Raw genomic sequence first — 13,362 nt, forward strand, 5'->3', positions numbered from 1 at the left:
GGAGTTTCTAATACAGTCCCCGACAAGAGTGGGGGCTGAGAAAGCCCGCCCCCGGTGCATCTGCTGGGAGCGACTTTTCTAGGAGTGGAAGGGCAATAGGCAGGGCACGGGCATGTCGGGGGAGGGGGGCCGCTCCGCAGGTGCCACCAGGTAAATCTTGGTCGCCTTGGATCGACATCACCTGGTGCATGCCTGATTAATCTGCACCTTCCCGGGCTTCAGCTGCATTCTCGCACACATGGGAAGAGTTGGTGGTGAAGAAGAACCCGGAAGTGCACCATCCTCCCTCCGTTCGTCCAAACACCACACCTGGCCCATTTTGCCGTATTTTTTTTAAAGTTACTCTGTATTTTTCATATAATCCATTTTCAAGTTTGTTTCTTGCTTTTTAGACTTCAGTTAGATCACAGGCATTTTCATAGACACAATGACCAGTGTTAACTGCATCATATGCATGAACCATAACTTACTTAAGCATATTGTATATTTTGGAAGTTTCCAGAGTTTTTGGCATTATGATCCACATGGTGCCTGCAAACCTAATAATGACCCTGTAGATACAAAGGGATGGAAGAAAGGGGTGCACATGGGGACTTTCTCTTTTTTTTCTATACGATTCTAATAATACATCCACATACTAACTGTATAATAATTTCCTGCACCTCAGTAAAGAACTATTTGCTGACGTTTTGGATCATCTTCCTTAATAAGGAATTACTATGTCAAAAGGAAGAAGTTTTTTTTGTTTTTTTGTTTTTTTGAGACAGTCTCACTCTGTCACCCAGGCTGGAGTGCAGTGGTAAGATCACAACTCACTGCAGCCTCAACCTCCCAAGCTCCAGCCATCTTCCCGCCTCAGCATCCTGAGTAGCTGGGACTACAGGCGTACGCCACCACACTCAGCTAATTTTTAAACAATTTTTTAACTTTTTATTTTTTTTGAGACAGAGTCTCACTTTGTTGTCCAGGCTGGAGTGCAATGGCACGATCTTGGCTCACTGCAACCTCCACCTCCCAGGTTCAAGCGATTCTCCTGCCTCAGCCTCCCGGGTAGCTAGGAGTAGCTGGGATTACAGGTGCACACCACCACATCAGCTAATTTTTATATTTTTAGTAGAGATGGGGTTTTGCCATGTTGTCCAGGCTGGTCTCGAACTCCTGAGCTCAGGTGATCCGCTCACCTCGGCCTCCCAAGTGCCAGGATTATAGGCGTGAGCCACTGCACCCAGCCAATTTTTTAATTTTTTGTAGAGACAGTATCTCCCTATGTTGCCCAAGCTGGTCTCCAACTCCTGGGCTCAAGCAATTCTCCTGCCTCAGCCTCCCAAAGTGCTGGAATTACAGATGTGAGCCACCATACCCAGCCAAAAGGAACAAATATTTCAAAGTTCTGAGATAACTGCTTTATAAAAAGTGCATTTCTGCTCCCATCAGTGGAGCACACCATTGTCCACCTTCCCACATCCACACCAAGAGAGCCTTCTAGATTTTTTAAATGCTCTATCCTACAGCTCCTTCAAACTTGTAGGTGCACTGGGAGAGGATATAAGGCAGTAGGGAAACAGTGATGGAGCACAAAAACCCCTTTCCTCTGGTCAGGCTTATCCTTGCCACTAAGAAACAGTCTCAAGAATCTGGAAAGAAACTAAATAGCAAGGATCCTTCTCTGAATGCCCAGAGATAAATCTCACCTCTTCACCTTCCTCCTCATCCTCAGAGTTGGAGTCAGCTCCATAGTCATCTACCATATCAGCATCATCCTCCGAGCCCCAGAGGTCCCCCTGGTTCACCACATCATCTTCTTCAGAGTCTTCCTCCTCCTCTTCCTCATCACTGCTAGGTGCTGGGCGCTTCTTGCCTTGAGCAGCATTAAATAGGGATTGGGGTCCCTTCTTACCAGCTGTCTGGACAGCTCCTGCAAAAATCCCTAAGGGTTTGAAGAGTCCTGGACTAATGGCAGCCACACATTCCCTGGCCCCACACCCTGGGAGCCTGTACTTTCTACCTTTCAGAATGTCCTCTGGCTGTTCCTTTCATTCCGGAAATGTTTAGCAACTCCTTCCCTACCCAGGACCCAGAGGACTCCTCATGTAGCATCCAGCTCTTAGTTTCACTGACCTTTTGGTAGCTTTCCAGGCAATGGTTTGGCCTCAGGGGACTTATTTGTCTTAGGGGCTTCAGCAGAGCCCAGCCTCCTCTTGGCTGCCCTGAAAAGACACAAGAGATTCAAGGAGTGAAAAAATGGAAAGATATTTCCAGGCTCTGCCATTTCCACCATAGGGAAAAGTGAGATGGTCAAAGATGAGCAGTACCAATTAAGTCCTGACACCCAAACTTACCTCTTTCGAGCACGACTAGATAGCCTCTTGGAATTTTCGTCACTTACTGTTTGAAAAAGAAAAATGAGGCAGAACAAGTTACAGGGGACACTGAAAATAAATGGGAATGGAAATAAACATGTTAAGAGAATTAGTACACTAATTAAAAGGAGTCCATTTAAATCTCAGCCCTGTCATTATTTAATAATTGTATATGAGTTTCTTTTTTTGAAATGGAGTTTCACTCTTGGTCTTCCAGGCTGGAGTGGTGCAATGGCGTGATCTCAGCTCACTGCAACCTCCGTCTCCCAGGTTCAAGCGATTCTATTGCCTCAGCCTCCCACCACCACACCCAACTAATTTTTGTATTTAGTTTCACCTAAATACAAAACCCTGTCTCACATGGTGAGACAGGGTTTCACCACGTTGGCCAGGCTGGTCTTGAACACCGGACCTCAGGTGATCCACCTGCCTCGGTCTCCCAAAGTGTTGGGATTACAGACGTGAGCCACTGAGCCTGGCTATACGAGTTTCTTAACCTCTCCGCATCCATTTCCTTAATAGTGCCTCTCTCACAGAACTCTAAGATGATGAAGTGACATAACAAGACCAACAAGTTCAACATAGAGCCCAGGACTTGCTACTATCTCAATAAACTGCATCCTTTATCCAAAGCCCAACACAAACTCCAGGTCCTGTGTTATCTCCCACCAGTCTTCCACACAGTAACTACTACTTGGCATGGAGAAGCGGGATCCGTGCTTTTCCATTTCCATTCCTTCCAAAAAATCAACGACTGACCCCTCCCCTTCACTACTTCCTCTTGGTACAACTTAACCCATTTTTCAAAACCCAGCTTAACATGCAGTTCTGCATGCGATCTCCCTTCCTCTGAACTCACAATGTTTTAAATCACACCTTTTCTTGCATGAATAGTTGTGTCCGTTCTTCACATCTCTACGACCTAAACAGTTCCCTACAATCTAAACGACAGTGTTTCATTCATACCTCCTAGTAACTCATACATAGAAGATTCCACTTAAATACAAAATGAACAAAGACTAAAAAAGAGAAGAGGTTATGATACAGAATACTGCAAAAGCTGAGGCATCAGGAGACCACAACTAATCCTTACCTGCAGGCAAGAACCTGGCGAGTTCTGTCTCGGCGCCCTTCTGCTTCCGGGCCTTTCGGCCTGGCCCCCGCTTCTCCTTCTTCGTAGGGTCCAATTTGCGCCCCATGGTACTTTGGCAGACAGAAATGTGAGAAGGTGGCGTCGCGCGTGCCGGAGGAAACGGCAGAACGCTGGCTTGGCGTACTATGGGGGGAAAGGGCACAACCTCAACTCAGCACCCGCAACTCACTCAGCACCCCCGACTCAGCACCCGCGACTCAAGTACCCCCGCTATCCCCTTGGAGGCCCGACCGAACGAACGCCCTCCCACCCTGAAACCCAGGTAGTGCACTCCTCTCCCCACGTCCCAGACCAGGTCAGTGCTGCCACCCTTCGTCCCCCAATTTCCTCTAGACCCACCAGAACGCGGGTTAAGGCCCGAGACTGTTCTTCGGCACGCGCTCCACGTGCAACCCGCCGCTAGCTTTCTCCCGGGACTCGCCACAGAGTCCTTCCACGCAGGCGCAACGATAGCGCTAGCCTCGCGGCCCCGCCTCTTCCTGTTGCGTCCAGTCGGCCGCCGCACCCGGAACTTAACGCTCGACCAGGGAACGCCCGCGGAGCCGGCGGCGGCGAGTAGGGGGAAGTTCAAAGGAGCCGCGCAGCTTACACCCGCGGCGGGTGGAGGGAGCACTGTGACGAGAAACCGCTGAGTGTGACCGCCCTTCCCTCAAGGAGTTGGCTTTTAGCCTCACGGCCAGTTTCTGTTGGAAAAGCTGGTGCGTGAAAGCTGCACCCTCTCCTCGAACCAGGGTCCGACAGCGGGGCCCTCTCTCTGGCATCCACTGCCCTAGTCGAGCCTCAAGATAACGTAATTCCAGGCTGGGCACGGTGGCTCACGCCTGTAACCCCAGCACTTTGGGAGGCTGAGGTGGGTGGATCACCTGAGGTCAGGAGTTCGAGACCAGCCTGGCCAACACGTTGAAACTCCGTCCCTACTAAAAACACAAAATTAGCTGGGCGTGGTGGCGGGCGCCTATAATCCCAGCTATTCGGGAGGCTGAGGCAGAATTGCTTGAGCCCGGGAGGCGGAGGTTGCAGTGAGCCCAGATCGTGCCACTTCAGCCTGAGCAAGAGCGAAACTCCACCTCAAAAAATCCCACAAAAAACAGCCGAGCGCGGTGGCTCATGCCTGTAATCCCAGCACTCTTGAGAGGCCAAGGCGGGTGGATCATCAGGTCAAGAAATCCAGACCATCCTGGCCAACATGGTGAAATCTTCTGTTAAAAAATACAAAAATTAGCCGGGCGTGGTGGCGCACGCCTGTAGTCCCAGCTACTCGGGAAGCTGAGGCAGAAGAATCGCTTGAACCTGGGAGGCAGAAGTTGCAGTGAGCTGAGATGGCGCCACTGTACTCCAGCCTGGCGACAGAGCAAGACTCCATCTCAAAAAAAAAATCATGGAATTCCATGCCACTCAACTCCTACTCCCAGCCCCAGCCCCTTTTAAAAAAAAATCTTTTTATAGAGACGGGGTCTAGGGGGTGGGGTCTATGTTGCCAGGGCTGCTCTAGAACTCCTGGGCTTAATGGATCCTCTTGCCCCCAACCTTTGTGCTGAGAATACAGGCTGTGAGGCACCGTGCCCCAACCTCCCAGCACCTTCCTTGGTGCTCACTCCTGCTCAGCGCCTCAGTTAAGGTGCTGCACTACACCTGGTCCGCACACGGCCTCGGCCGGAACTCGCTTTCAGGTGGGTCTACAATTAGTTAGGAAACAACGGGTTGCAACCCGACCTGGTCTGAGACATGAGGAGGGGCCAGGGTTTCAAGGTTGGAGGGCGTTAGGTCGGGCCTCCGGGGGTGTGGGGTTGAGGCTGTGTTATTCCACAAATTGCATCCCAATTTTGCACAACTGAGCAAGAAAACCCCCCTCAGCCTTCCTTGAAACTAACATTAAGGTAGTGGTTAGGTGTTAAAAACTGTTCCAGGCCGGGCACGGTGGCTCAAGCCTGTAATCCCAGCACTTTGGGAGGCCGAGACGGGCGGATCACGAGGTCAGGAGATCGAGACCATCCTGGCTAACACGGTGAAACCCCGTCTCTACTAAAACATACAAAATAACTAGCCGGGCGAGGTGGTGGGCGCCTGTAGTCCCAGCTACTCCGGAGGCTGAGGCGGGAGAACAGCGTGAACCCGGGAGGCGGAGTTTGCAGTGAGCTGAGATCCGGCCACTGCACTCCAGCCTGGGGGACAGAGCAAGACTCCGTCTCAGGAAAAAAAAAAAAAAAAACTGTTCCATGTACTTTACTGGTTTAACTCGACAACCGTATGAGGTATACATGAGAAACCTGCATCCCACAGAAGTTAACTTGCTCAAGGTCACAGAGCCATTAAGCGGTGGTACTTGCAGTTTTGCAGCCTCTCATTTTCCACAGGTGGAAGTCATCACTGGCCAGGCACACACTGTACCCACACATAACCCAGTTCTTCAGTGGGGTATCAGGACACCACATAGCCCTTAATTTTTAAGGGTGCCAGGCTCCTACTGCACACACTCATCCATCTGCACCTACACCCACACCGAACCAGAGCACTAAAATACAAGGAAACTTTTATTTTCAATTTTCATCAAGAAATTTGCTGTGGTTTTATGCTTTTGGTTGTTTTTTTTTTTTTTTTTTTTTTCCCACTTTATTTCATTTAGCCGCTCAGTGGCTAGAGCCGCTGGGTTCCTGGTATTAAAAAGATGCCAACAGAGGTAGCTGTGTCTCGCCCAGGGGCCCAGCCCACTCTGAATACCCCCAAAAAAGGAGAAAAGAAAACACAAAATAAACCAACAAAATAAAACCAAAAGGAGGAAAAAATTCAGATCATTTTCTTCAAGCCTGGCAGGAACCCACAACAGTTTCTGTGTAACAGGCGTTACAGTGGGGAGAAGCCAGGGTCCAGAAGGCCAGCCCGCCAGCTCCTGCAGATGGCGCCGGCGCTACTGCTGCATGTCTCTCCTGCAGGAAGGGCACCACTGCCCCTCACTCCCTCCCCTCCCCCAGTGCGCTGGGGCTGTTCCTTTACAACATGGAAGATGGGCAGAAGGAAGGTGAGGGTCTCTCAGGCCCCCCAGGGAGAAGCTGGGACAAGAGAAAGTGAGGAAGGTCACTGCTCAGTGGTGGAGGTGGTATCAGTCTGCATCTTCACTGCTGCTGGGCTACCTAGAGAAGGAGACCCAAGGAGTCAGAATTCCAGATGATAGGAATCCACCCAATCTCAAGGGAATTCACTGACAGCCTACCCACCCAGTACGTAAAGCTAGGGACATACAACAAAGTTACAAGCTCCAGAATGGTTCTGCAGGAAGAGGTGGTGTCAAGAAGAAAATGGTCCTACCTGCTGTGGGGTAGGTTCGGGTGCCCGGTTTGCCAGGCGGCTGAGAATGTTACGCTCTGACATCTGTAACCTCACAGCAACTGGGGGAATTCGGGCAATGGTAGCTGGGAGTCGAGTCACATCGGCTTTCATGTCACTCAGCAGTTCTTCCAGCTGTTTCAGAACTGCAAAGGGAGAAAAAGAGGTGGTGAGCTGTGGTGGCCAAGACTGAGCTCCCTCTACCCTAGTGGACCAGCATCACTTCTCAGTAACCAAGTGACTGTGATGTGTTATCTTCTGTCACCTGACCTGACCTCCACCATGTTCAAATTCCTGCTCCTCATATTCCAGTTCCAACTGTTCATGATTTTGTGCTCTTAAAAGTCACCTAAACCTTCACTATCCCTATTACTCTATTTCCTCTTCTTGAGAAGCTTATTCCTGTTTTTTCTCTTCTCTACCTTCAGAATCTGTCTCCCACCTCCATTATAACAGCATTCTTTTCCTTATTTCACCCTCCGCCTCCTCATAACCTTTTACTTTAATTAGAAACAAAATGTTGAAAGGGGTCTAGAATTTGAAGGGATCTTTTATCACCTGAAGTTACCTCTAAAGTATCCCAAATGACACTATATTATTCTGCTTTGCTTTCCATCTCAAGAACCTGAATATATTTAAAGTTAAAAGAGGTGGCCGGGCGCGGTGGCTCATGCCTGTAATCCCAGCACTTGGGGAGGCAGAGGCAGGTGGATCATCTGAGGTCAGGAGTTCGAGACCGGCCTGGCCAACATGGTGAAACCCCATCTCTACTAAAAATACAAAAAATTAGCCGGGCATGGTGGCGGGCGCCTGTAATCCCAGCAACTTGGGAAGCTGAGGCAGAAGAATCACTTGAACCGGGGAGGCGGAGGTTGTGGTGAACTGAGATCATGCCATTGCACTCCAGCCTGGGCAACAAGAGCAAAACTCCATCTCAAAAAACAAACAAACAAAAAAACAAAATTAGCAGGGCATGGTGGCGCATGCCTGTAATCACAGCTACTCAGGAGGCTGAGGCAGGAGAATCGCTTGAACCTGGGAGGCAAAGGTTGCAGTGAGCCGAGATCACGCCATTGCACTCCAGCCTGGGCAACAAGAGCAAAACTCCGCCTCAAAAAAAAAAAAAAGGTGGCCAGGGCGGGGCACAGTGGCTCACGCCTATAATGCCAGCACTTTGGGAGGCAGAGGCAGGGAGACTACTTGAAGTCAGTCTGAGAGCAGCTTTGCCAACATGGTAAAACCCCATCTCTACTAAAAATACAGAAACTAGCCGCAAGTGGTGGCGCATGCCTATAGTCCCAGCTGCTCGGGAGGCTGAGGCAGGATAATTGCATGCAGAGGTTGCAGTGGGCCAAGATCACACCATTGCACTCCAGAGCCTGGGCAACAGAGCTAGACTCCATCTCAAAAAGAAAAAAAAAAAAAAAAAAAAGGTGGCCGGGTACAGTGGCACATATTTGTAGTTCCAGCTACTCAGGAGGCTGAGGCAAGAGGATCACTTGAGTCCAGGAGTTCAAGACCCACCCGGGCAAAATGTTGAGAGCCCATCTCTTTTTTTTTTTTTCCGGAGTCTCACTGTGGTGCCCAGGCTGATAGCCCGTGCAATGGCATGATCTTGGTTTACTGCAAACTCTACCTCCCAGTTTCAAGCGATTCTCTTGCCTCAGCCTCCTGAGCAGCTAGGATTACAGGCATGCGCCACATGCCCAGCTAATTTTTCTATTTTTAGTAGAGACGGGGTCTCACCATGTTGGCCAGGCTGGTCTCGAACTCCTAACCTCGTGATCCACCCACCTTGGCCTCCCAAAGTGCTGAGATTACAGACGTCAGCCACCGTGCCCAGCCAAGAGCCCACCTCTTAAAAAAAAAAAAAAAAAAAAAAAAAGAGGCAAAGAACTACTGTCCTTGATTGCCTCTAAGATATTAACTTCCCCAAGATGGCAAAGGTCCCTACCACCTCCTAAACTCCCAAAGGAGCTCTGAAAAAGGTTTGAAAACAAATATATGTACATTGGGATGCAGTTAGATGAGGGAGGAGGCCTCATCAGCAGGAGGCAGGGGAGCCACTGGCTACCTTTGTGCAGGACTGCATTGGCTGGCTTGTTTCCTGCCATTGACTCCTTGGACAGGTGCTGATGACTTTCCGCCAAACACTCCACCTCAGCAAAGCGGGTGTTGAGGGCCATGGAAGGGTGAGAAGGGTCTTCTGACATGTTCAAGTAAGCAGCCCGGCGCAGCTGTTCCTCAATCACCAGAGCTTGTTCTAAGAGCTGGACAAGGGATAAGAGGAAATGGGAGTTCGACTGATAACTCACTTGGCTCACTTCTGACTGGCCTCTCAGCTCACCTCATTGTTTCTGATAGTAATAAGAACCTATGAATAATTTCATGGACAGCTCATTCCCACACCCAAGCAGTTTAACTTTGCCTTGTACCTTTTTTCTTTCCCTTTTTCAATGTCCTCGTTTTTAAAACTCTTTACCCTTTAGGTTCTCTTACACAAAAGCGATAAAAACTCAATTTAGAAAATAGAGTATCAAAAATTAACAAGAGATAATCCCACCTTCTAGAAATACATCCTAATGTTTTTCTTTTTAGGTTTTTTTGTGCATAGTTTTTTACACAACTGAGATCATACTATATACATATCCATATTATGTTTTCATTTAGTTACACAGTTAAACATCTTCCTTTTTATCATCTACTCTTTATCAACTACTCTTCAAAAACACGTTTTGGCTGGGCATGGTGGCTCACACCTGTAATCCCAGCACTTTGGGAGGCTGAGACGGGCAGATCACTTGAGGTCAGGAGTTCAAGACCAGCCTGGCCAACATGACAAAACCCCATTTCTACTAAAAACACAAAAATTAGCAAGGTATGGTAGTGCACACCTGTAACTGCTGCTGCTCAAGAGGCTGAGGCAGAAGAATGCTTGAACCCGGGAGGCAAAGGTTGCAGTGAGCCGGGATCGTGCCACTGCACTCCAGCCTGAATGATAGAGGGAAACTCTGTCTCAAAAAAAGAGGGTTATTTTGCTATTTTAAAATATTTTTGTTTTTTATTTCCTCTTATCGCCATCTCACTTCCATTCCTCTGAAAAGCAACCTTTCCAATATAGTAATACTGTGGCTTTTTGTGTAGGTTTTTAAAGACTGTGTTTTTGTTTCATATGTACGTTTCTAAGTTACAGAATGATGTTTTCTGTACCTATAAAATGCTTTTTCTTCTCCCACTACATACTTTTTAAAGGGTACACTTATGTTGTATGCACATGATTTTTGTTGCTTCTGTTGTTTAATGCCCCATGATATGAATACATGTTTTACCTATGCATTCTCCTAATGCTGAACATTTAGGTTGCCTCTAGGCCCCCATCACCAAAAATCATACTGCAAAAACACTCAGGCATATGTCACCTGATGGAGCTGTATTAAAGGTTCTTTGAAATATATCCCAAGAGGCAGAATGTTGGTTCTTAATTTATGAAAAGATTTTAATTACTTAAAAAATATATTCATAAAACCTATGACTCAACATATGAGATTTCTCATACCCTTCTCCTCTCCTAGTGTCTGCCAGCACTTCTATGCAGATGATTTGATGCTTCTCAAACATGTACCTTGAGCACTGGTTCTGATCCAACTAGTGTATGGTGATGGGGGTAGGAGTGGGAGGGGTGCTGATTTGTGAGAAATACCAAAAGACTTGTCTAAAATTCGGTATCATTCTTTTCTACAAATTGCTCTCTCTCTTCTTAAATGACAATTCAACTTTCTCAGTGACTCAGGCTCAAAATGTTATTTTCAGTCTCACTCTGTACCTCAAATCCAGTAAGTCAGGAGTTGGCGAGCTACAGCCTGTGGGCCAGCTCTGCCCCACCACCTGCTTTTTATATGGCTGAAGAGCTAAGAATGGGTTTTACATTTTAAAATGGTTGGCAAAAAGTCAAAACAAGACTATTTCATGCCACTTAATGAGAATTATACAAAATTCAAATTGTAATATCCATAGATGAAATGCTGAAACACATCCTAACTTATTTGTTTATGTATCCCCTGTGGCTGCTTTCATACAACGAAAACGGAGTTAAGTATGTACAACAGAGACCACATGTCCCACAAAGCCTGAAGCCTATCTGGCCCTTAAATGGAAAAGGTTTGGTCGGGTGCAGTGGCTCACGCCTGTAATCCCAGCACTTTGGGAGGACAAGGCGGGCAGGTCACCTGAGGTCCAGAATTTGAGACCAGCCTGGCCAATATGGCAAAACCCCATCTCTACTAAAAACACAAAAATTAGCCAGGCATGATGGTACATGCCTGTAATCCCACCTACTCAGGAGGCTGAGGTAGGAGAATTGGTTGAACACGGGAGGCGGAGGTTGCAAGTGAGCTGGGAGATGTCCCCACTGCACTCCAACCTGGGCAACAGAGTAAGACTGTCTCAAAAAAAAAAAAAGGGGGGGGGGGGGTTTATTAACCATTTTTGGTTTGCGGGAGGGAAAAAAGGTTTACTGACCCCTACAATAGGTCACTAAGTCCAGTAAATTATTTGGTGTTTTGTTTCCGTTATCTTTACCCTTTTCATTTTCCACAACCAGCATCACAGCCCAGACCCTTAACGCCTCCTGATTATATGATAGTTTTATAATCTTATGAATGCTGTTTCCATTTCCCTTGGTCCTATCAAAACTCTGCTCACAAACTTTCAGTGGCTGCCCATTAACAATAGGGTAAAGTCCAAACTCTCTTATCTGGTGCCAAGAACCCACCTACTGACCTCTAGCTCTTCCACCTTTCTCTTTCCAACTTACCTCCCAACCATCACCCAACACAAATGTTTCCCCACAGCTCAACTGGGCTATTTGCTGTTTCCAGACACACTAAACTTTGCTGCCTTATGTCTTTGCCCAACCTAATCCCTTTGTTCAGATACCCTTCTGTTCCTACCAAAAAATCTCCATTGCATTCCTCAAAACTTTATTCCAATGCCATCTTCTCCATAAAGCCATTTGTGAGTTCCCTCCCTACTCCAAATCCTCTGGAAAACTTTTTTTCTTTTTTTAAAGACAGGGTCTCGGATGGCGCAGTGGCTCAGGCCTGTAATCTCAGCACTTTGGGAGGCCAAGGCGGGCAGATACAAGGTCAAGAGATCGAGACCATCCTGGCCAATATGCTAAAACCCTGTCTCTACTAAAAATACAAAAATTAGAGGCTGAGGCAGGAGAATCACTTGAACTCAGGAGGCAGAGGTTGCAGTGAGCAGAGATCACGCCACTGCACTCCAGCCTGCCAATACATCAAGACTCTGTCTCAATAAAAAAAAAAAAAAAATAGCGTCTCACTCTAATGCCTAGGCTGGAGTGCAGTGGCACAATCTAGGCTCATTGCAGCCTCCCGAGTAGCTGGAACTACAGATGCATGCCACCAGAATTGGCGAATTTTTGTATTTTCTGTAGACGTGGCATTTTGCCATGTTGCCCAAGCTGGTCTCGAACTCCTGGACTCAAGCAATCAGTTATTTTAAAATGCTGGGATTAGCCACTGTGTCTGCCTCTCTGAGAACTTTTTCTTTTCCTTTTTGAGATGAGTCTCACTCTGTCACCAGACTGGAGTGCAGTGGTGGGATCTCGGCTTACTGTAACCTCCACCTCCCGGTTTCAAGCAATTCTGGGGAACTTTCTTATGCCAATCAGCAATCTCTCTCCTGATATGCAGAATGGCATTCATTTGATTACACATGTGCTCCTACTTGAAACTGAAAGCTCCTTGAAAGCCGATACCATGCTTTGTCTCTTTATCCCCGGGCACATCATTGCTAAGTACATAATACTTGAAGGCTTATTAGTGTACATTTCTTCCCCGATTATACTCAGCTTATGAGACAACAGACATGTCTTTTTCTTTTTTTTTTTTCTTTCTTTTTGAGACAGAGTCTCACTCTGTTGCACAGGCTGGAATGCCATGGCACAATCTTAGCTCAATGAAATCTCCACCTCCCGGCTTCAAGCAATTCTCCTGCATCAGCCTCCCAAAGTGTTGGGATTACAGGCGTGAACCACCGCACCTGGCCCACACAGCTACTCTTTAGCCCAGAAAAAGGAACCAGGCCAGGCACAGTGGCTCACGCCTGTAATCCCAGCAATCTGGGTGGCCAAGGCAGGTGGATCACTTTAGGTCAGGAGTTTGAGACCAGCCTAGCAACATGGTGAAACCCCATCTCTACTAAAAATACCAAAAACAGCCGGGCGCGGTGGCTCAAGCCTGTAATCCTAGCACTTTGGGAGGCTGAGACAGGTGGATCACGAGGTCAGGAGATCGAGACCATCCTGGCTAACACGGTGAAACCCCGTCTCTACTAAAAAAAATACAAAAAACTAGCCAGGCGAGGTGGCAGGCACCTGTAGTCCCAGCTACTCGGGAGGCTGAGGCAGGAGAATGGTGTAAACCCGGGAGGCGGAGCTTGCAGTGAGCTGAGATCTGGCCACTGCACTCCAGCCCGGGCAACAGAGCGAGACTCCATCTCAAA

General features: G+C 47.8%; 2 protein-coding genes across 11 annotated transcripts in view; both read right to left on the reverse strand.

Moving 5' to 3' along the window:
* Positions 1–3,974, reverse strand: part of NOP2 (NOP2 nucleolar protein) — a 16,453-nt gene extending 12,479 nt beyond the window's left edge. Inside the window, exons 1-5 of one of the 3 annotated variants that reach the window (XM_023232332.2) lie at positions 3,853–3,974; positions 3,454–3,636; positions 2,340–2,385; positions 2,119–2,207; positions 1,692–1,915 (exon numbers count right to left, since the gene is read on the reverse strand). In XM_023232332.2, coding sequence (XP_023088100.2) covers positions 1,692–1,915; positions 2,119–2,207; positions 2,340–2,385; positions 3,454–3,559 — 465 coding nt within the window. In that variant the 5' untranslated portion in view covers positions 3,560–3,636; positions 3,853–3,974. Of the gene's footprint in view, positions 1–1,691; positions 1,928–2,118; positions 2,208–2,339; positions 2,386–3,453; positions 3,637–3,852 lie in introns of all 3 variants that reach the window. The other 2 variants (XM_023232331.2, XM_023232333.2) reach the window with 2 other exon arrangements.
* A 2,052-nt stretch (positions 3,975–6,026) lies between these two features.
* Positions 6,027–13,362, reverse strand: part of CHD4 (chromodomain helicase DNA binding protein 4) — a 37,801-nt gene continuing 30,465 nt past the window's right edge. For 4 of the 8 annotated variants that reach the window (XM_023232326.3, XM_023232328.2, XM_023232330.2 and 1 more), the window contains exons 38-40: positions 8,906–9,104; positions 6,817–6,980; positions 6,027–6,641 (exon numbers count right to left, since the gene is read on the reverse strand). In XM_023232326.3, the coding sequence (XP_023088094.1) occupies positions 6,624–6,641; positions 6,817–6,980; positions 8,906–9,104 (381 nt within the window). In that variant the 3' untranslated portion in view covers positions 6,027–6,623. Of the gene's footprint in view, positions 6,642–6,810; positions 6,981–8,905; positions 9,105–13,362 lie in introns of those variants that run through there. The other 4 variants (XM_023232323.2, XM_023232329.2, XM_023232325.3 and 1 more) reach the window with 4 other exon arrangements.

Source organism: Piliocolobus tephrosceles, chromosome 10 (assembly GCF_002776525.5).
Source record: "Piliocolobus tephrosceles isolate RC106 chromosome 10, ASM277652v3, whole genome shotgun sequence".
Taxonomy (NCBI): domain Eukaryota; kingdom Metazoa; phylum Chordata; class Mammalia; order Primates; family Cercopithecidae; genus Piliocolobus; species Piliocolobus tephrosceles.